The sequence below is a fragment of the Anomaloglossus baeobatrachus genome, chromosome 4 (genome assembly GCF_048569485.1).
Source record: "Anomaloglossus baeobatrachus isolate aAnoBae1 chromosome 4, aAnoBae1.hap1, whole genome shotgun sequence".
Taxonomy (NCBI): Eukaryota; Metazoa; Chordata; class Amphibia; order Anura; family Aromobatidae; genus Anomaloglossus; species Anomaloglossus baeobatrachus.
Window position 1 is genome coordinate 348,396,510 of NC_134356.1, and position 23,480 is coordinate 348,419,989.

The 23,480-nt window shown below is 46.6% G+C and overlaps 1 protein-coding gene across 1 annotated transcript in view; it reads right to left on the reverse strand.

Annotated features, from left to right (window-relative positions):
• The window catches only part of MOV10L1 (Mov10 like RNA helicase 1), a 371,844-nt gene that overhangs the window by 226,122 nt on the left and 122,242 nt on the right, over window positions 1–23,480 (reverse strand). The window contains exon 4 of the mRNA XM_075345097.1: window positions 23,046–23,158. Coding sequence (XP_075201212.1) covers window positions 23,046–23,158 — 113 coding nt within the window. The remainder of the gene's footprint in view (window positions 1–23,045; window positions 23,159–23,480) is intronic.

Here is a 23,480-nt window from a genome sequence, read left to right on the forward strand (position 1 = left end):
TTGGTTACCCGATGTTTATCTTGGATACAGCTTACCTCAGCTGTCAGATGCCGGCTCCTGCTCGCTTCATTTGTCGCTCTCTCGCTGTCACACACAGCGATCTGTGTGTCACAGCGGGAGAGCGGCTTTGAAGAAAACGAACCAGGGCTGTGTGTAACGAGCAGCGATCTCGCAGCAGGGGCCAGATCGCTGCTCATTGTCACACACAGCGAGATCGCTAATGAGGTCACTGCTGCGTCACAAAAAGCGTGACTCAGCAGCGATCTCGGCAGCGAGCTCGCTGTGTGTGAAGCACCCCTAAGCCCTTTAGTTTAGATAAACAGTAGCTCACATACAGATAAGAGAAACACAGTTGTATTATCTTTTTTAACCTTTGCAGCATGCTGTCCTCAGCTTACATTGCAAAATCCTGCTGATAGATTCCCTGTAAATCCACTGGCTCAAAAACACACATGGAAAATCACCCTGATCCTCCCCAGCTCTGCACATGTCAGCAGAGCTGATCCAAAATGGTGTGAAACCCCCCAAATTTGCAATTATTTCACACAACTCTATATTTTGTGACTTTTCAATGCTTTTATGCCACTTTGTGAAAACCAGTATTTAGCTAAAGAAAAAAACAAAAAAAAACAACCATTTTTATCATTAGGTGAAAGCATCACCTTTTCTTTCAGTTGTCGGTGTGGCGCTTTGTAGCATTTCAGATATAGTCAGGCATGGTCCTCTCCAAATTATGCATTCTCATCGCAATCTGACTGATTGCCGTGCCTAGCCTGACGTTATAGCAATCTCATAATAAATCCCGATCTTGGCCACTGCCCATCAGCTCCTCAGGCATGTGCAGTGAATCTGGATATATGTCCCCAGCCTCACTTCAAATATGTACATGCTTCGGATTTACTAGGAGATTGCCATAATGTTGGGCCAGTCATGTCAATTTGAAGGGGACTGTGACTAACCGTGCCAGAAATGCAACAAGGCGCCATCCCGATGACTGAACGAGAAGATCTCTGATGCCTTCACCAAATGGTAAAAAGTTTATTATTTAGATAAATACTGGGAACTTCAGTTTGAGAATACCATAATAGTGATGCCCAATGCACCACTAACAAGAAATTGGGGTCCATTTAATATAGAAAAATGACATGAGAGGTTCTCTTTAAGGTCACGTGCACACATTGAAGATTTGGGTTTTTTTTACCTCAGTATTTGTAAGGTCACGTGCACATGTTGAGTATTTGGTGAAGGTTTTTTTTACAATGAGAGAAACAGAATAAGGGTGGAAACACATCTATGCGAGTAAAATCGGTCCGACTGGGCTGAAAAAAACTCGGCTGATTTTAGTTCATGTTAGGTGCGAGTGCAACACAAGTGCGATGCTATTTCTGAGATTTTACTAGCGTGTGTAATGCGTGTGTAATGCGTGTGTAATGCGTATTTTTTACTATGTCATCTGCCATTCAGCGCTGCTACATGGCCGCTGACAGCAGACACAGACAGCCATGTAGCAGAGCTGAATGGCAGATGACAGCAGACACAGACAGAGCCGCACTGTCAGAATGAACTCGGGTGAACTTAACCCGATTTCATTGTCATGCTGCGGCTCTGTCTGTGCCGCGTCCTGATTAGCGGTCACCAGTGAAGGACTCACCGGTGACCGCTAATCCCCCGAGTGACTGAATTGAGCAGCCCTCTCTCATACTCACCGATCCCCGGCGCTGCACGGCTTTCTCACTGCTGCGGCGGCTTTTACTATTTTGAAAAAGCCGGCCGCTTATTAAACAATCTCGTATTCCCTGCTTTCCCCGCCCACAGGCGCCTATGATTGGTTGCAGTGAGACACGCCCCCACGCTGAGTGACAGGTGTCTCACTGCACCCAATCACAGCAGCCGGTGGGCGGGTCTATACTGTGCAGTGAAATAAATAAATAATTAAAAAAAATGGCGTGCGGTCCCCCCCAATTTTAATACCAGCCAGATAAAGCCATACGGCTGAAGGCTGGTATTCTCAGGATGGGGAGCTCCACGTTATGGGGAGCCCCCCAGCCTAACAATATCAGCCAACAGCCGCCCAGAATTGCCGCATACATTATATGCGACAGTTCTGGGACTGTACCCGGCTCTTCCCGATTTACCCTGGTGCATTGGCAAATCGGGGTAATAAGGAGTTATTGGCACTGGATCCAGTGGTGACAGCGAGTAACCTCAGTGACACCTCAGCAGATCGCGCTACTCACCTCAGTTGCTGCTTGGAGGTGACCGGAGCGGCGGTGTCTTCTGCAGCTCCTGTCACCTTCATGCTGGAAGCGACGCTGGAGGTCCGTGGAGTACGCCGGACATGGAGGGTTTGCGGGGGTTAATAAATTGGTAATGAGGGAATGTGTTTGTGTTTTTTATTTCTAATAAAGGATTTTTTCATGTGTGTGTGTTTATTTACTGTAACTTAGAGATTAATCATGGAGGGTGTCTCGTAGACGCCTGACATGATTAATCTAGGACTTATTGGCAGCTATGGGCTGCCAATAACTCCTTATTACCCCGATTTGCCAACGCACCAGGGTAAATCGGGAAGAGCAGGGTACAGTCCCAGAACTGTCGCATATAATGTATGCGGCAATTCTGGGCGGCTGTTGGCTGATATTGTTAGGCTGGGGGGCTCCCCATAACGTGGAGCTCCCCATCCTGAGAATACCAGCCTTCAGCCGTATGGCTTTATCTGGCTGGTATTAAAATTGGGGGGGACCGCACGCCATTTTTTTAAATTATTTATTTATTTATTTCACTGCACAGTATAGACCCGCCCACCGGCTGCTGTGATTGGGTGCAGTGAGACACCTGTCACTCAGCGTGGGGGCGTGTCTCACTGCAACCAATAATAGGCGCCTGTGGGCGGGGAAAGCAGGGAATACGAGATTGTTTAATAAGCGGCCGGCTTTTTCAAAATAGTAAAAGCCGCCGCAGCAGTGAGAAAGCCATGCAGCGCCGCGCCGGAGATCGGGGAACGGTGAGTATGAGAGAGGGGGGGGAACTGACCGACAGACTGTGAGAGAGGGACAGAGATAGTGACGGACCGACAGAGAGAGAATAGAGACCGAGAGGGAGAGAGCGACTGACAGAGAATAGTGAGTGACAGACATTGGGAGACATCGCTCGTTTCCAGTGTTTTAGGAAACATGCGAGAAATGTATTTAGAAAATCGGATGTCACTACGATGGTGTGAATGCCGTCCCGTGACATCCGATTTTTTACACGCTCCCATTGACTTGCATTGGAGAAACTCGCAGTAGAAACTCGCAAAAAAGCAGCATGCTGCGATTTTTTTCTCGGTCCGATTTGGACTGAGAAAAAAATCGCAGATGAGAGCTGAATCATTCACTAACATGTGTCCGATTCCAATGCGAGTTTTTCTCGCATTGCTCTACTGCGAGAAACTCGCAAGTGAGAAGCAGCCCTAATAAAAACACAGGCTCCATTTCTGCATTTTTAACCTATGCCTGGTCTTGGATTACAGACACTGCGGTAAAAAAAAAAAAAACAACCCCTCCCCAAATACTCTACGTGTGCACGTGGCCTTACAAATACTAAGGTAAAAAAACCTCTCCAAATACTCAACATGTGTCGGAGAGTACACGCAGTCTTTTTGAACCAGTTGTACCCGCAGAGTTGTTTCTGCAAAAGAGGCTTCAGAAAAACGTAACCAGTGATTATTTTCCTGATACCTTTTGCATAATATTTTTTTTTAAATTGTACATATTAATACTGAGTGGCTTCTAAGAAAAAGTCGCCATAAGAATTGACAGGTCATATCTTTTTTTTTTTTAACCGCTTCATAGCTTTGGAAGCCTAATGCGATTAGAAATTCAAAAGAGCGTATGCACAGAAAGTAATTTTTAGATTGATATGAATATGTTCATTCTTTTTGGCGTTATTTTTGTGCTTTTTCAAGTGGGTTCACAGACTTTTGCCCTAAGCCTGGAGAACCCTTTTAAGCTAAAATTGCGGAACACTTTTGGTGAATCGTGGCACACTGTTACTAGTCCCGGTATGAGAAGGTGGTCACATGACTGGGTGCATATGATTGTCGTATTTATGGTCACATGCCGGATAGACCTCTAGAAGCATCTAGTCGGCCTGTTGCCGAAATAGGCATGTTACATACGTCACCATCGGTAAGAAGGGGGAAGCTCTGCTACAACCATGTAATACGTTGGTGCTCAGAAAAAAATGTATAACCTAATACTAATATTTCTGGTACACATAATAAAATATTCTTCAATATCATATTGAAATATTTTTTTCCTATCATATTCTGTAAAAGGAGTCAACCAAAATGCCAACGTTTCGGCTCACATTTGAGCCTTTTTCAAGGCATATATATCAAGAGGTAGATAAGCACAAAAATAGATGCTTGGCAGAATATGAGGTTAGGATAGCAAATACCAGAGGATGGGATGAGGCAGGGGTAAGTCATAGGAGACCAGGGTGCATAGGTAATGGTGCCTGGAACGACAGCAGGCTGGGTGCAAATGGAACTGTGTCAGGTGTGCTGGCTGTCTGGTAGCATTACCTATTCACCCTGGTCTCCTATGACTTACCCCTGCCTCATCCCATCCTCTGGTATTTGCTATCCTAAGCTCATATTCTGCCAAGCATCTATTTTTGTGCTTATCTACCTCTTGATATATATGCCTTGAAAAACGCTCAAATGTGAGCCGAAATGTTGGCATTTTGGTTGACTCCTTTTGCAGAATATGATAAAATATTCTTCAATATCATATTGAAATATTTTTTTCACATACGTCACCATCGTCTGGCACTAGAAATTCCAGGAAATACAAGCAGAGTCTGTCACGATACTGCTATCTGCAGTCACATACAGTAACTGCAGATATTTGTCCCAAGCATGTATAGCCCCCCTTTAGGCCTAGGGCACATGGCAAGAAAAACGGAGCGAGTAGAATGCGATAAAAAAAAAATAAAAAAAATCACAATCCTCTTGGACCAATATTATGTATGGGGCAGCTCCCATGAATGATTTTTTTTTTTTTCAGCCCTAATCGGAACGAGAAAACAGTCGCAGTATGCTGCAAGTGTACTCGGCACTTGGAAGACACACGCCAATGAAAGTCTATGGGTGCGGAAAAAAAAAAAAAAAAAAAAAAAATCGCACTGCTCTTACGTTACACTGGTGTAATGTGAGAGCAGTGCGATTCTCACATCAGTCAGCAACGGAGGAGATGGGGAGACAAATCCATCCCTCTCCGCAGCGCCGACCCTCCACTCCGCAACTGTGGTCTGATCCCACCATTGGGCCACAGTTGCATTACAATCGGCTCCCACAATGCTGCGAGCATGTGCTGAGTGTCATGTGAGGTCTCACAGTAATCCCCATGTGGCCTCAGCCTTACAAAATCACTGTCTAATCGAAGACTATATAAACTTCTAAAATATAAATATGAGTACCTAAACTCACAACTTTGGTGGAGGATTTTTCATAAATTTTCCACCATTCATGCCACTTTTCTATAAGGTCACAAGTGGCCTGACAGGTTTACTGTAATTAACTGCAGATATAACAACTCTACACCACCTCCTAGCTGGCAAGGTCTTCAAATTGTGATACACGGACAGCCCGAGGAGGCACCAAATTTATAAATAAAGGGTACCTCACTATCAATGTTTTGTTTCATAAATCAGTTTTCAGAAAATCACCCTTATCTTTAGTGCTCACAGCAATTCTAACTGCAGATTGTGAATGAGGACACTAGAGGTCAGACTTTATTCAGAGCAGCCGCACGGCACACCCGACATTTCCTAGATTTGTACACAGCGTTTGAAAGAACAAATCTAAAATGGTAAATATTTTCATAAAAAGTTTAAGCTGAATTACATAGTAAATGGTTACAAACACCAATCCAACATTTAACTGGCAAGTACTGTTTCAGAACTCTAAAACCAGGACTGGCCATGCATATAATCCTCTTTAATCACTTCATTGCAGGTTAATTTTTTTTGGATGTTGTAGTTTTATTTTTACTCCCCCTTTGTCGTGAATAACTTTTTTTTTTTTCAGTTGACTTAGCCATACGAGGGTTGCTTTTTTTTTGGATGAGAACTTCTAGTTTTGAATGACACATTTTACTATATAACATACTGAAAAATTTGAAAAAAATTGCAAGTGAAATACACTACTCACAAAAAGTTAGAGATATTTGATTTTTCTTGCCAGTCGCTTGCCCTTTGGAGGTACAAATTGTGTATACAGGAGATCAGCATTTAAATTACTCTCTCCGGCAAGTAAAAGCTCCTCGTGTAAGGACTATAACCTACGGAGCCTCCCTGTCTAACACCGGTGACAGGTACTTTACATCAGAGATCTGTAACGGGTCTCTGCTGCGCTATTAAATATTACCGCTAGACTCTTAATCTGGAGTGCGGTATACCTAGTGACAACTAGGGTCTGGGAGTGAGTGGAGCCTGACCGCTAATACGATCACAATAAGCAGGGAAGAAGTTGTTTCACTGCAGGCATTCTCAAGCAGGTGCTGATGTGACCTACGGACTGGCACTGGTTTAGTGCTTTTTTGCAGACTCCTGAATTTAAAGTCCTCTCTTCTGACTTATTATTTTATAATATATAACAATTTTTTATCCTCTAATTTGGTGATATTTGTTGCCGCCGGCCGTGGCTTCATTACCTTTTTAGGTGTTTTCACCTGCTAATACAGTTCTAGGAGCTGTTTAGTATAATAATTTTTTTTTTGTGTGTATGTATTAATTTATGTGAATGTGTCTTAATTCTTAGAACAAGGATAATAATAAAAATCTTAATATTTCCTATACTACTTTTCTTCAGCGCTGGTTTTTTGAGTTTTTTTCTTTTAAAAAAAAAAAAATCTCTCTATTTTCTAATATTTGATTTTCAGGTGAACTTTCAGGATGATCCTAAAATGCACTCCTACCTTATCAGTGACCTTAATGTGACTTTCTCTAAACTTTTGGATGCATTTCTCCAACTGTTCAATGTTTCAGTACTTTTTGCACAACTTGCTGTTCTCTAACAAGGAGCTTAATGGCAAAATTCAAAACAGGTGTTTGATCAATGAATCACCCAATAAATTTCAGGGATCAATTAGAATTAGTATTTAAACAGTTTTCCTCATCGTGCAGTTCACATTTTGACATCATGAGTAGAGATGAGCGAACCGGCCGTGGTTCGGCTCGCCGAATGAAGGTCTTGTTCGAGTTCGGCGAACCACTCGAACCGCATAGGAAACAATAGGAGGCAATCACAAACACATAAAAACAACTAGAAAACACCCTCAAAGGTGTCCAAAAGGTGACAAACAACTCACAACACAACACAAACACATGGGAAAGTGACAAGGACATATACTCATGCGAAAACAAAAGAGCTGGACAAGGAAAAGAGGATGAGACACAGATATAGACATGGCACGCCCTTCTAAAATCATGTAAAACACCACAAGGTTACTCCAAGCGGAGTCTCCCTTTTTTCCAAAAATTGGGCCACACACACACCAACCTCTTCAGTGGCAGCACTTGTGCCCCAGTTGTACACTTCACAGGAAGATTTGCATCAAGCACATTCAAAAATACGCCATCCTTAACCGTCCCCAGGATGACACCGGGGTAGGTAGCAAAGTCTTTCCTGACCCCAGCTCTGTTCATCTTGGATCATTTTTAAAAACAATGTAAGCAAAGGTTACTCCAAGCGGAGTCTCCCTTTTTTCCAAAAATTGGGCCACACACCCACTCCTTCAGTGGCAGCACTTGTGCCCCAGTTGTACACTTCACAGCTAGATTTGCATCAAGCACATTCAAAAGAAGGGAATTTTGTTACTTACCGTAAATTCCTTTTCTTCTAGCTCTTATTGGGAGACCCAGACGATTGGGGTATAGCTACTGCCCTCCGGAGGCCACACAAAGCACTACACTAAAAAGTGCAAGGCCCCTCCCCTTCTGGCTATACCCCCCCGTGGTATCACGGGTACTCCAGTTTTAGTGCCAAAGCAAGAAGGAGGAAGCCAATAACTGGTTTAAACAAATTAACTCCGAGAAACATCGGAGAACCGAAAAAACCGTTCAACATGAACAACATGTGTACCCGCAAACCACAAAAAAATCCCGAAGGACAACAGGGCGGGTGCTGGGTCTCCCAATAAGAGCTAGAAGAAAAGGAATTTACGGTAAGTAACAAAATTCCCTTCTTCTTCAGCGCTCTATTGGGAGACCCAGACGATTGGGACGTCCAAAAGCTGTCCCTGGGTGGGTAAAGAAATACCTCATGTTAGAGCTGCAAAAAAACAGCCCTCCCCTACGGGGATGTCACTGCCGCCTGCAGGACTCTTCTACCTAAGCTGGCATCCGCCGAAGCATAGGTATGCACCTGATAATGCTTGGTGAAAGTGTGCAGACTGGACCAGGTTGCTGCCTGGCACACCTGTTGAGCCGAAGCCTGGTGTCGTAATGCCCAGGACGCACCCACGGCTCTGGTTGAGTGGGCTTTTAGCCCTGAAGGAACCGGAAGCCCCACAGAGCGGTAGGCCTCTAGAATTGGTTCTTTGATCCATCGAGCCAGGGTGGCTTTAGAAGCCTGCAACCCCTTGCGCGGACCAGCGACAAGGACAAAAAGAGCATCGGAACGGCGCATGGGCGCCATTCGGGAAATGTAGATTCTGAGTGCTCTCACCAGATCTAGCAAACGTAAGTCCTTTTCATACCGGTGAACCGGATGAGGGTAAAAGGAAGGCAAGGATATATCCTGATTAAGATGAAACGAGGATACGACCTTAGGGAGAAACTCCGGAATGGGGCACAGCACTACCTTGTCCTGGTGGAACACCAGGAAAGGAGCCTTGGATGACAAAGCTGCCAGCTCAGACACTCGCCGAAGCGATGTGATCGCGACAAGAAACGCCACTTTCTGTGACAGGCGAGAAAAGGAAACGTCCTTTAGAGGCTCGAAGGGCGGCTTTTGCAGAGCAACAAGTACTCTGTTCAGATCCCATGGATCTAACGGCCGCTTGTACGGGGCACAATATGACAGACCCCCTGTAGGAACGTGCGCACCTTAGGAAGACGTGCTAGACGCTTCTGAAAAAACACCGACAGTGCCGAGACTTGCCCTTTAAGGGAGCTGAGCGACAAGCCCTTTTCCAACCCCGATTGCAGGAAGGAAAGAAAGGTGGGCAATGCAAATGGCCAAGGGGATACTCTCTGTGCAGAGCACCAAGATAAGAAAATCTTCCACGTTCTGTGGTAGATCTTAGCAGACGTTGACTTCCTAGCTTGTCTCATTGTGGCTACGACTCCTTGAGATAATCCTGCAGACGCTAGGATCCAGGACTCAATGGCCACACAGTCAGGTTCAGGGCCGCAGAATTCTGATGGAAAAACGGCCCTTGGGACAGTAAGTCTGGTCGGTCTGGCAGTGACCACGGTCGACCGACCGTGAGATGCCACAGATCCGGATACCACGATCTCCTCGGCCAGTCTGGGGCGACGAGTATGACGCGGCTGCAATCGGATCTGATCTTGCGTAACACTCTGGGCAAGAGTGCCAGAGGTGGAAAGACGTATGGGAGCCGGAACTGCGACCAATCTTGAACCAATGCGTCTGCCGCCAGAGCTCTTTGATCGCGCGACCTCGCCATGAATGCCGGAACCTTGTTGTTGTGCCGGGACGCCATTAGGTCGACGTCCGGCACTCCCCATCGGCGACAGATTTCCTGAAACACGTCCGGGTGAAGGGACCATTCCCCTGCGTCCATGCCCTGGCGACTGAGGAAGTCTGCTTCCCAGTTTTCTACGCCGGGGATGTGAACTGCGGATATGGTGGAGGCCGTGGCTTCCACCCACATCAGAATCCGCCGGACTTCCTGGAAGGCTTGCCGACTGCGTGTCCCCCCTTGGTGGTTGATGTATGCCACCGCTGTGGAGTTGTCCGACTGAATTCGGATCTGCCTTCCTTCCAGCCACTGCTGGAAGGCTAGTAGGGCAAGATACACTGCTCTGATTTCCAGAACATTGATCTGAAGGGTGGACTCCTGCGGAGTCCACGTCCCCTGAGCCCTGTGGTGGAGAAACACTGCTCCCCACCCTGACAGACTCGCATCTGTCGTGACCACTGCCCAGGATGGGGGCAGGAAGGATCTTCCCTGAGACAATGAGGTGGGAAGGAGCCACCATTGTAGAGAGTCCTTGGCCGTCTGGGAAAGAGAGACTTTCCTGTCCAGGGACGTTGACTTCCCGTCCCATTGGTGGAGAATGTCCCATTGAAGTGGGCGCAGATGAAACTGCGCAAAGGGAACTGCTTCCATGGCTGCCACCATCTTCCCGAGGAAGTGCATGAGGCGCCGTAAGGGGTGCGACTGGCCCTGAAGGAGGGATTGCACCCCTGTCTGTAGTGACCGCTGCTTGTTCAGCGGAAGCTTCACTCTCGCTGCTCGAGTATGGAACTCCATGCCAAGATACGTTAGTGACTGTGTCGGAGACAGATTCGACTTTGGAAAGTTGATGATCCATCCGAACGTCTGTAGAGTCTCCAGTGTAGCATGTAGACTGAGTTGGCATGCCTCTTGAGATGGTGCCTTGACAAGTAGATCGTCTAGGTAAGGGATCACCGAGTGTCCCTGAGAGTGCAAGACCGCTACCACTGCCGCCATGACCTTGGTGAAAACCCGTGGGGCTGTCGCCAGACCGAATGGCAGAGCTACGAACTGAAGATGTTCGTTTCCTATCACAAAACGTAGAAAACGTTGATGTTCTGTAGCAATTGGCACATGGAGATAAGCATCTTTGATGTCTATTGAGGCAAGGAAGTCTCCTTGAGACATTGAGGCCACGACAGAGCGGAGGGTTTCCATCCGGAACCGCCTGGCGTGCACATGTTTGTTGAGCAGCTTTAGATCCAGAACAGGACGGAACGAGCCGTCCTTTTTTGGAACCACAAAGAGATTGGAGTAAAACCCTCTCCCTTGTTCCTGAGGCGGTACAGGAACCACTACTCCTTCCGCTCTTAGGGAGTCCACCGCCTGCAGCAGGGCATCTGCTCGGTCTGGATGTGGTGAGGTTCTGAAGAACCGAGCTGGAGGACGAGAACTGAACTCGATTCTGTACCCGCGAGACAAAATGTCTGTCACCCACCGGTCTTTGACCTGTGACATCCAAATGTCGGAAAAGCGGGAGAGCCTGCCCCCGACCGGAGATGCGGAGGGGGGAAGCTGGAAGTCATGAGGTAGCCGCTTTGGAAGCGGTTCCTCCATTTGCTTTCTTGGGGCGCGCGTGAGCCCGCCAGGAATCTGAGCTTCTTTGCGTCCTCTGAGTCCCTTTGGACGAGGAGAATTGTGTCTTGCCCGAACCTCGAAAGGACTGAAACCTCTGCTGCCATTTTTTCTGCTGAGGTTTGCTTGATCTGGGCTGGGGCAAAGAAGAGTCTTTACCCTTGGACTGTTTAATGATGTCAGCCAATGGCTCGCCAAACAGTCTATCTCTAGATAAAGGCAGGCTGGTTAAACATTTTTTGGAACCAGCATCTGCTTTCCAGTCCTTTAACCACAAGGCTCTGCGCAAAACTACCGAATTGGCGGACGCCATTGAGGTGCGGCTGGTAGATTCTAGTACCGCATTGATAGCGTAAGACGCAAACGCGGACATCTGCGAGGTAAGGGACGCCACTTGCGGCACCGCTGGATGTAAGATAGCATCCACTTTTGCTAACCCTGCTGAAATAGCTTGGAGTGCCCATACGGCTGCGAATGCTGGAGCAAACGACGCGCCGATAGCTTCATAGACAGATTTTAACCAGAGGTCCATCTGTCTGTCATTGGCATCCTTAAGTGAAGCGCCATCCTCCACTGCAACTATGGATCTAGCTGCAAGTTTGGAAATCGGGGGGTCAACTTTAGGACACTGGGTCCAGCGCTTGACCACATCAGGGGGGAAAGGAAAACGTGTATCCTTAGAACGTTTAGAGAAACGCCTTTCTGGATGAGCGTCGTGTTTCTGGATTGACTCTCTGAAGTCAGAGTGATCCAAGAAAGCACTTAATTTACGCTTGGGATAGAGAAAACGAAACTTCTCCTGCTCTGCAGCTGCCTCCTCTGCAGAAGGGGCTGGGGGAGAAATATCCAACAGCCTATTGATGGCTGAGATAAGCTCGTTTACCATGGCGTCCCCATCCGGGGTATCCAGATTGAGAGGGGTTCCAGGATAAGACTCCTGATCACTCTCATCAGACGCATCACAGAGCGACTGATTGCGCTGAGACCCTGAGCAGTGTGATGACGTTGAGGGTCTTTCCCAGCGAGCCCGCTTAGGGTGGCTGGGGCTATCATCTGAGTCAAAATACTCAGCCTGTGAAGCCGGGGACCCCCTTGCAGTCTGGATTAAATCCAACTGAGGGGGATTAGAGGACAGAGACCTCGCCGTGTCCATAGACTGAGCCCCAGGCATGGATTGCAAAGTTTCAAGGATTTTTGCCATAGTCACAGACATATTATCAGCAAAAACTGCAAAGTCTGTCCCTGACACCGGGGCAGGACTTACAGGCGTCTCAGCCTGGGTCACTATCTCTCCTGACTCCGGCTGGCGAAGCAGCACCGGATCTGAGCATTGCACACAATGGGGGTCCTTGGAGCCTGCTGGTAGAGCAGCCCCACATGCAGCACACGCAGTGTACACAGCCCTAGCCTTGGCAGCCTTGCGTTTTGTGGATGACATGTTGCTGCCTCCTCAGAGCGATCTGGGTATACAGCCAGGAAGCGACCTCACAGTGCAAGCAATAAGGAAATATATATATATATATGTCCAGTGACACAGTACACTAATACACACTGAGGCACTAGAGGGGCCAGCTGAAAAGCCGCTTACCGCCCGCTTAAGAGCGGGTGTGTGATCTCCAAAGCCCCCTAGTCCAGGTCTCCCAGAGCCTTGCGTCCTTCCTCCAGCCAGACATGCATGTAATGGCTGCCGGCGTCCTGAGAGAGGAGGGGGGGCGGGCCCTGGGCGTTCCTGGCTAAGAGCGGGAAGCCTGCTTCCCTCTGTGCCTAGTGAGAGGGCTGGAGCATGTAAATCAGGCTCCAGCCCTCGTCGCTGCCGTGAAACAGCGTCTCTCCCCTACCCTGATTGACAGGGTGGGGGCGGTAACGAATCGGAGCTGCCGGCGTCCTAGGCCGCAAAAGCCGGGGACTCGATTTATAAACGCCACCGCCGTAAAAGCGCGGTCGGCGTGTCCCCGGCGAACTAAAAGTCACAGCAGCGCCGCCGGTCCAGCGGGGGTCGGCGCTGCGTTCCCACAATACAGAAAAAAGTCCCCCAGTTAAACTGTAGGAACACTAGCTCTAGCGTTACGGTCCCCGGCGCACTACAACACCCAGCCAGCCCGGAGTGTGTCTGTGCCTGCCGGGGACACAGAGTACCTGTATGATGCAGGGCCTTGTCCCTGATGGTACTCCTGCTCGGCATCCACCAGGTGCTATGGGTCTGTGGATGGAGCCCGGCGTCAGAGCTTTGAGGCCGGCAGGATCCCACTTCCACAGAGCCCTACAAGGGGATGTGGAAGGAAAACAGCATGTGGGGCTCCAGCCCCTGTACCAGCAATAGGTACCTCAACCTTACAACACCATCTACGGGTGAGAAGGGAGCATGCTGGGGGCCCTATATGGGCCCTCTTTTCTTCCATCCGAAATAGTCAGCAGCTACTGCTGACTAAAATCTGTGGAGCTATGCATGGAATGTCTGACCTCCTTCGCACAAAGCTTGAAAACTGGAGTACCCGTGATACCACGGGGGGGTATAGCCAGAAGGGGAGGGGCCTTGCACTTTTTAGTGTAGTGCTTTGTGTGGCCTCCGGAGGGCAGTAGCTATACCCCAATCGTCTGGGTCTCCCAATAGAGCGCTGAAGAAATACGCCATACTTAACCGTTCCCAGGATGACCCCGGGTAGGTAGAAAAGTCTTTGTTGAACCATGACTTGTTTATCTTGGCTCCTTTTAAAAAACACAGCAAGCAAGGGTTACTCCAAGCGGAGTCTCCTTTTTTTCCAAAAATTGGGCCACACAGACACTCACCCCTTCAGTGGCAGCACTTGTGCCCCAGTTGTACACTTCACAGCTAGATTTGCATCAAGAACATTAAAAATCCACAAGCATTTACTCTCCCCAGGATGACACAGGGGTAGTAAATTTCTTGCGTATCCATGACTTGTTCATTTTGATGAACGTTAGTCTGTCCACATTGTCACTGGACAGACGCGTGCGCTTATCTGTCAGCACACACCCAGCAGCACTGAAGACACGTTCAGAGACAACACTGGCAGCTGGACACGACAAGATCTCCAAGGCGTAAGTAGAGAGCTCTGGCCATTTTTCAAGATTTGAAGCCCAAAATGATCAAGGCTCCATTTGCAAAGTCATGGCATCGATGTTCATTTGGAGATACTCCTGTATCATCCTCTCCAGCCGTTGACTATGTGTCGGACTTGTTGTCTCTGGTGGCCTTGCAAAGGAGGGTCTAAAAAAATTGTTACCAGCACCAGATACGGTCCTACTGGTACGGGTAGACTGTTGAAGATGACGAGACCGTCCCATGTTTGTCAAGTTACAACTGGGAGATTCACTCCCTGCACCAGGGTTGTTTGGTGGAAAAGCCGAGCTAAGATCGAGTAACAGCTTCTGCTGATACTCCTGCATACGTGCGTCCCTTTCTATGGCTGGAATTATGTCACAAAATTTGGACTTGTACCGGGGATCTAATAGTGTGGCAAGCCAGTAGTCATCATCACTTCTAATTTTGACAATCCGAGGGTCATGTTGTAGGTAGTGCAGCAAGAAGGCGCTCATGTGTCTTGCGCAGCCATGCGGACCAAGTCCACGCTGTGTTTGTGGCATAGAGGTGCTAACCGTTCTTTCTTCCTCTGACATCTCCCCCAACCTCTTTCAACTGAAATTTCACCAAGGTCTCCCTCATCCGCTGAGTGTTCCATGTCCATGGACAGTTCGTCCTCCATTTCTTCATGTTCTCCTGCACCTTCCTCAACATTTCGCCTGCTACCATGCTCCCTTGTTGATCCCTGTCCGCCATGGTCCCATGCCTGCCGCGTTGGTGATGATGAACGTCTGAACCTTGGTGATGTTGTTGTCTCTTGCGCATATGAATCCTCCTGTAGTTCCTCCCCTTCCTGTTGTCCCACCCCCTGACTCCGAATAGTGTTTAGCGTGTGCTCCAGCATGTAAATGACTGGAATTGTCATGATGATAATGGCATTGTCAGCGCTAAACATATTCGTCGCCATGTCGAAATCTGAGACCACTCCATCAGGGTGATCTGCCTCACCGCTGCATCTCGTTGGCCCAGGCTATACGTCATGACGTATTGCACCAGGGCTCGACGGTGCTGCCACAGTCGCTGTAACATGTGGAGAGTCGAATTCCAGCGTGTCGGCACATCGCATTTCAGGCGATGAACCGGCAGGCCGAAAGACTTCTGGAGCGATGCAAGTCGCTCAGCAGCGGTGGTTGAACGGCGGAAGTGAGCAGACAGTTTTCGTGCCCTGTTCAGAAGGCCATCTAGGCCGGGAAAGTGTGTTAAAAATTGCTGGACAACAAGGTTCAACACGTGAGCCATACAAGGCACGTGTGTCAACTTGCCCAGGCGAAGGGCCGCAGCCAGGTTTGCAGCATTGTCGCACACGGCCTTACCAGGCTGCAGGTTGAGTGGAGACAACCATTTACCAAACTCAGTCCCCAGAGCTGCCCACAACTCAGCCGCTGTGTGACTCTTAGCTCCAAGACATTTCAAGCTAAAGACCGCCTGATGCCGTTGCGCTCTGCTGCTAACATAGTAATGAGGGGTGCGTGATTCCTTCTGCGCAGTGAGAACGCTGGTGGCCTGACCAGGCAGGCTTGGGGCGGAGGTGGAGGACCCAGACGAGGTGGAGGAGGCAGAAGCAGTGGCGGAACTTGGACAGACAGAGGATTGACACACAAGTCGTGGGGACGGCAAGACTTCTGCAGCAGACCCTTCACCATCTATCACCATAGTTACCCAGTGCCCTGTCAGCAACATGTAACGTCCCTGTCCATGCTTACTGGTCCAGGTATCGGTGGTGAAATGCACCCGTTCACACACAGAGTTTCTCAAGGAAGCGGTGATGTTGTGTGCGACATGCTGGTGTAGCGCAGGCACACCTTTCTTAGAGAAGTAGTGGCGATTGGGCATCTGGTACTGGGGCACAGCGACAGACATAAAGTCTCTAAAATCCTGTGTGTCCACCAGGCGGAAAGGCAGCATTTCGGTAACCAAGAGCTTACAGAGGGATAAAGTCAACCTCTTAGCTTTGTCATGGGTCGCAGGAAATGGCCTTTTATTTGTCCACATCTGAGGGACAGAGATCTGGCTGCTGTGTGTAGACGGTGTTGAGTAGGGTGTCCCTAGAAAAATGCAGCATTGTGAGGAAAGTGCAGGCGTAGACATGATGTTGCCTTCATCCAACGTTGGTGCTATCGATGTCTGAGAGAGCTGTACACATGCACTTGTTTCCCCTTCCAAACCAACTGACGACCTACCAAGCAAACTGCCTGTTGCGGTTACAGTGGTGGAAGTTGTGCGTGGAAAACCAGGTGTGACAGCTGTCCCCACAGTCCTAGAAGATGAAGAGTGCGCGGATGCACTGGTAGGGGCAGGCGGTGGATGGTTCGCTCCGCTAGGCCGCATTGCAGCACGGTGAGCTTCCCACTGGCACATATGATATTTATTCATGTGATGATTCATGGAAGAAGTTGTCAAACTGCTGAGGTTTTGCCCTCTACTAACAGAATCACGACAAATTTTACAGTTCACATATTTGGGCGATCTTTTGCTATGTCAAAAAAGGACCAGGCCAGGCAAGGCTTAGACGGCATGCGATCTGCTGATCCACCCCGACTAGTGCTCAGAAGCACAGTGGTGGCTGAGGATGCAGTTGTAGACGTGCTACCAGTACTCCTCCTCTGTCCAGGAAGGCGCAAGGTAACTTCGTCGTCCGTTGCATCCTCCTCCACCGCCTCTGTTGACCTCCTCGAGTGCCTGACTGTGGGTTGACAGTAGGTGGGATCTAGAACTTCCTCATCAATTGTTGTGTTTGCACTCCCCTCACCCTCAGACCGAGCCTCTTCTTGCCCTGACCGAATATTTAAGTTGTCATCCCAATCTGGTATCTGCGTCCCATCATCATCAGTATGTTCCTCATTGTCCATTACAACAGGTGTTTCAGTTTGTGAATAAGGGTCAACATTATGCTCAGAAACTTGGTCATCACGGCCTGAATCTGAGTCACAAAGGTTCTGGGCATCACTGCAGACCATTTCCTGGTCTGTACTCACTGTAGCTTGGGAGCAGACCTCTGATTCCCAGGCTATAAGTTTAACTGAACAGCTCTGCAGACTTAGCTATCTCAGTTCCACCATACTGTGCAGGGCGGATGGAGACTTCAGAGCTGGGAGAAAGCAAGTTTGATTGGGATGACAACTCAGAGGACTGGTGTTTTTTGGATGCGGTAGTTGAGGTGGTGGAGAGGGCACTTGTTGGACCACTTGAGATCCATTCAAGCATTTTCTTTTTTTGGCCATCATCTACCTTTGTTCCAGTTGTTCGTGTCCGTAAAAAAGGGAGCACATCGGATTGTCCACGGTAAGTAGTAGACATCTTACTTTTGCTGGAAGATGGTCTATCTTCAGTAGATGTTAATGAAGCTTTGCCACCTTCCCCACGGACAAACCCTTTTTTTCCCTTTTCCAACACGCCTCTTCCCCTTTCCACCAGCATCTGTCATTTTGCCACTCATTTTGATTGCGACAAGATTGTGCACTTAAAATGTGGTAGTAAAAACTGAGAGGTAGTGTAGATTGCAGCGGTGGTCTAGCTTTATTAACAGCAGAATAAACAACAATAACTATCCCTGACAATGCAACTACGGCCCTTAAACTGGCAGCATAGTTTGCTATTAGAATGGCTTAGTAACAATGAGTTTGAGTGTGCAATGCAGAGGTGCTGCAAATAGATTTGCACTAGTGGGACACTAATGGAAGTCCAACAGCCACTTTTAAGATGCCACTAAGTTTACTCAGTGTTTGCTAGTATAATGGCTTAGTAACAATGAGCTTGAGTGTGCAATGCAGTGGTGCTGCAAATAGCTTTGCACCAGTGGGACAATAATGGAAGTCTAACAGCCACTTTTAGGATGCCACCAAGTTTACTCAGTGTTTGCTAGTATAATGGCTTAGTAACAATGAGCTTGAGTGTGCAAAGGGCAGGAGGGTACAGTGGCAGGGTTGTGGGTCAGTGTACAGGAAAGGAAGCCTCACTTTCTATCCCTCCTAATGGGGAAATGCAGCGAGGAAGTCCCTGAGCTTAGCTACACAGATGCTGTTCTCTTCTGTAGCTGCTAAAATCTGTTTCCACGGACCTGACTGTCACCTATGGCTCTGAGCCTGCTGTAATTAGCCCTTACCAGGGCTAATAGAAACTTCTATCCCTATTCTGTATAGCGCTGTGTGTAGAGCGTACCCAGCAGTTTTGGAGACAGGAGCTACGCCAGCGGTGACTGACACCCAGACGCAGAAGGCAGATAATGGCGTCCGGACGGGCACATACCCATTTTTATAATTCGTGACATCCTATCACACATGCCGTTGCTTCTCTGGCTAAAAGTCCACTTAGCTGTGTGTGTGTCTGGGATTGGCTGACATGCTGGCCCGCCCCACTACACGCGCGCGCTTAGGGAAGGAAGACAAGGAATAAAAAAAGAAATGGCGATCGCCATTATCCCAGCAGCAGAGATCTGAATGCGCTGTTCCCGCACACTATACGCTGAAATTTCATAATAGTGTGAGTCACAGAGTGACTTACACTATTACAGCGGAAAGCCAGCTTGTAATTAGCTTGGCTTTTTGCTGCTAGAACCGTTCTCGAACGTAACTAGAACTATCGAGCTTTAGCAAAAAGCTCAAGTTCTAGTTCGATCTAGAACAGCCCTCAAAAGCACTTGAACCGCGAACTGGAGAACCACGAACCGCGCTCAACTCTAATCATGAGACCAAGAGGACACCTAACAATTGATCATCAGTACATCGCCTTTGCATGGCTTCAAGCAGGATGGTTTTAGATGGAAGTGACCACTGAGCTTAGTGTCATCAGCAGGTTGCAACAGAGATAGAGAGACTGGAAAAATCACAGAAAGGCATAAAAAAGGACGTCCTTTGGCCACATCCCACACTGATGACAGTTTCATTGTGAACAATGTCCTTCAAAACAGGATGATGAATGCCACACAACTTCAAGCACATATAAGGGAGATGATAGACACTCAAGTGTCACGTCACACCAATCAAAACCTTTTACATCAGAGTGGTCTACGTGCTAGACGATCTGTAAGGTTACATGACCACACCACCAGGCACATTCAATATCATCTTGCATCGGCCAGGGAGCATCTATGCTGAACGAAGGACCAGTGGGCCTCGGTGCTGTTCACTGATGAAAGTCGATTCACACAGAGCAGAAATGATGGCTGCCAACATTATTGGAGATGTCAAGGAGAGCTCTATGCATCAGCCACTGTTGTCACCAGACGAGCTTTTGGTAGCGGTGGGGTTACAGTGTGGGCAGGTGTGTCAAAACAGAACTGGCCAACACTTTGTGAATGGTAGTGACAAACCCCTACTACTTGAACAACACCATTAATACAGACATTGTGCATCTGCATGAACAACATAGGCCTAATTTCATCTTCATGGACGACAATGCTCTAGCTGATTGAGGTCGTATATTTAGGGAACGGCTGATTGAGACTGGGGTACCTCAAATGGAATGGCCAGCACTTTTTCCAGACCTGAATCCCATAGAAAATCTATGGTATCAGCTGAGTCGCTGTGTAGTGACTCATAACTCTGTACCACAGAACCTCAATGACCTGAGGGCCGCCCTTCAAGTGGGATACCATGCCTCAGCAAACAAACTTTATTTCTGAACAGCATGAAACGTCGTCGTCAAGCTGACATTGACTTGTTTTGGGGTACACCCACCACTGTTGACTTTTTTCAATACATTGTGGAGATAAGGAAATCCCCATTGCATGCTTCTACTGAAATGCCCTACTTAAATAATATAAAATATCACTGTATTGCAAATGTTTAAGTTTTCCATAAAGTGCACCCAAAGCCAACTATCCCTACCTTTTTGTTAGCGTGTAAAAAAATAAAAAATAAATTCAACCATTGTTTTTTTTTTTTTTTTTAATAAAGAGTCCATGGTGGAGTAGAAATATACCGTTATATAATACGTACTAGATATATACAGAGTAAGTCTGAAAATTCATAGCATGTTCTAAAATGCTGTGGATTTCTGTATGGACTTGGGAAAGATCACCACTTAACCCAATTCCAGATCTAGCCAATTTCTATTTTTTTTTAGATTTTGTCTCCACTTTTTTATTATAACTTTTTAATTTTTTTGTACATTAAGATGGCAGCTTGTTTTTTTTTGTGAGAGGAGTTGTACTTTTGAATGACTACATTCATTTTACCACATAGAGTACTGGAAAAAGGGAAAACAATCTAAGTGGTGAGAAATTCTGAAGAAAAAAAGAAAAAAACAAAAACAAAAAAACCCCAATTCTGACGTTTTTTTGGAAATTGTTTTATGATGCTCTTCATCAGTATGACTATGGCGATACCAAACCTGTTCAGTTTTTTATAAAATTTTAGAGGTGAAAAAGAAAAATCTGAAGTTTGAATAAAAAACCCCCAATCTTTTAGGTTTTGTCGCCAAAAAGACCAGTAAAGATTACATTTTTCTGTCGATGGAGTTTTGCGATGGCTAAATTTTTGAAAGGCGAAAAAAAAACCCAAATCATTGGCGTTCTTGAACTTTTTCCTACTTTTTCATTGGCGTTCTTGAACTTTTTAGGTGTCTACCCTTCTGGTTAATTATTTTTATATATTGATAGATTGAACTTTTCTGAAAGCGGTAATACCACGTGTTTTTTTTTTTATTATGTTTATTTTAAATGTGAATGACTTGAATTTATTTTTTTTCCTATTTTAAACAATTTTTCTCAAAACGTTTCACTGTACTTGTTAATCCCCTTAGCGACGGTCATCTGATTGCTTGTACTATATACAGCAATACCACAGCATTGCTGCATATAGTGAAAATCACTGTCTTTGAAGTCTGGCTACAGGCAGGGATTCAAAGGAGTTCCATAATGACAAGTACCTTAGTCTTCAGCAGAACCCTGGCTGTCATAGCAACTCAATGGAGTCTAGCAATCACGTCATGGGCACGACGATTTGCGCACACCATGCCAGATCACTGTTAATGCCGCTATCAGAGTTTGACAGCGGCATTTAACAGTTAAACAATCGTGGGATTTTTAGAGGCAGGCCCTGGCTGTAACAAATGAAAATCGAGACCATCCAGCACCATTCATGATTAAGAGCTTTTTTGCTTGAAACACGTTGACGTTTACATATTCCTATTATGCCCTAAACATGTATGTGTTATGTGCTTTTAATTTTTGTAATAAACATTTTCATTTTATTCACGCTGGTGCTGGATTTTCTCGATTTTTATTTGGTCTTCACCTAAAAGCCGGGTCAGGATTTCAGAGCACCGCACCTTTGAATCATTCCCCAGGGAGCTGCTATTCTCTTCTCTGATACCTGGCTGTAACACACAGCCATTAACTATTGAGTATGGGGAGGATGTTGTGAAGAGGTTAAGGAGTAGAGATGAGCCCACCTTTGGAGGTTTGATTCGCTGACCGCAAACGAACCGAACCTCCACTGGTCCGAACTTGGCCCGAGGAGGTTCGGAATCAGTGATTGGCAGTTTGAGTCTCCGCCCTCATACCGCCAGCCATAAGCAGATCACTTCCAAGGGAGGGTGGACAGGCTTTTTCCCCTAAATGTTTTTGTTACACACTACATCTAATTACGTTGTTGTTAGCCCCAGTGCGCGCCGTGTTCAAACACTGCAAGCGGCTCGCACAGGGCTGAGCACCAAGACGTAAGCACAGCGCAAGTTAAGTTCACACGTAAGGCTTCCAAACGCCGAAATCTGGGGTTTTTTTGTTTTGTTTTTTTTTAAGTTGGTGTTCGGTTCGAAAACCGAACCTCGGGTTCGCTCATCTCTATTAAGGAGTAGCCACCCTTTTATTTCATAAATCAATAGTAAAAGTCAAAATAAGAAACTTTGTGATATCTTATCAGAGAAATCTGCTTCCTTTTCCTCCAGGACTGATCCTTCTCAATTCTGGAGGTAAAATCCATCTTCAATGAAGGCAGATTTTTACATTACTGAGATAGGAAATAACAGTAGCAAACGGTAAAATTTTATAAGGACGGGAGAGAGGAGACAGGAACTCTGCATTTAGCTCCTCATCTCCTCCCTGCTACTTCAAAGATGACAATTTCTACTAATAAGATTGTGTTTCTGTATTGGGAAGGCCGTCTTCACTGAATAATGATTTTACCTGTGAATTGGGAATTTGGAGAACAAATGATCAGTCGTGGAGGAGAAAGAAGTCAATTTCTCATAAAATATATAACAAAGTTTAAATTTAATTTAATTTAAATTTTAACATACAATTAATTTAGTAAATAAGAATTAAAACGGTTATGCTTTAAACGGAACTTGTCAACAAATGCCATTAACCTGCAGATATGGGGTAAATCTGCAGGTTAACAGCTGACAGGCACTATATACTGAGAGGTGACTGAACCCACACCAGCGCCACTCCTTTGACTGAATGCCGAATGATGCCGGTAGGAATGAATCCAGTATGGCTCTAGGGAAGAATAAAGTTAATTTCCTCCTGGCAGCAGGGCTCTCAGAGCGGGCGCCGGGCAGGTTCAAACCACTATTAACCTACAGATTAACCCCATATCTACAGGTTAATAGTGCATTTTCACAAGACCGTTCCCTTTACGAACAGATCCTTCACGAATATTGGATAAATCAGTTACGAAAACCAACCAACATACCTCGTCTACTCGTTTACATCTCAGAGGCTTTATTGAAATTGCTTCACTGTTCCATGTGCTTGAATTGATAAAATACTCTGCTCTTACCCAGTCTCCTTTGTAAGGCACATATCCTATAGAGAACATACAAAGATTAAATTAATGAAACCCATTTCAATGGATAACCATTTTATTAATTTAGAACTACATACACATAGTGGGGAAGATTTAGGAATAAAGTCTTAAGTTCAGACAACTTATAGTGTGAGGTTCTAAGAAAATGTAGAGCATCCATCATAGTTCTATTACAAATTACAAATTTTGTATATATTATTCCCTTTTGCCTATCTTTATACCACCTCTTAATTAGCTTGGTTTGGATCAATTTTCTGGAACAAATTTTTTTCACAGTTTTGCGTATTTAAGAGACAGGAAACCTCAGATGGAAGGCCCTGA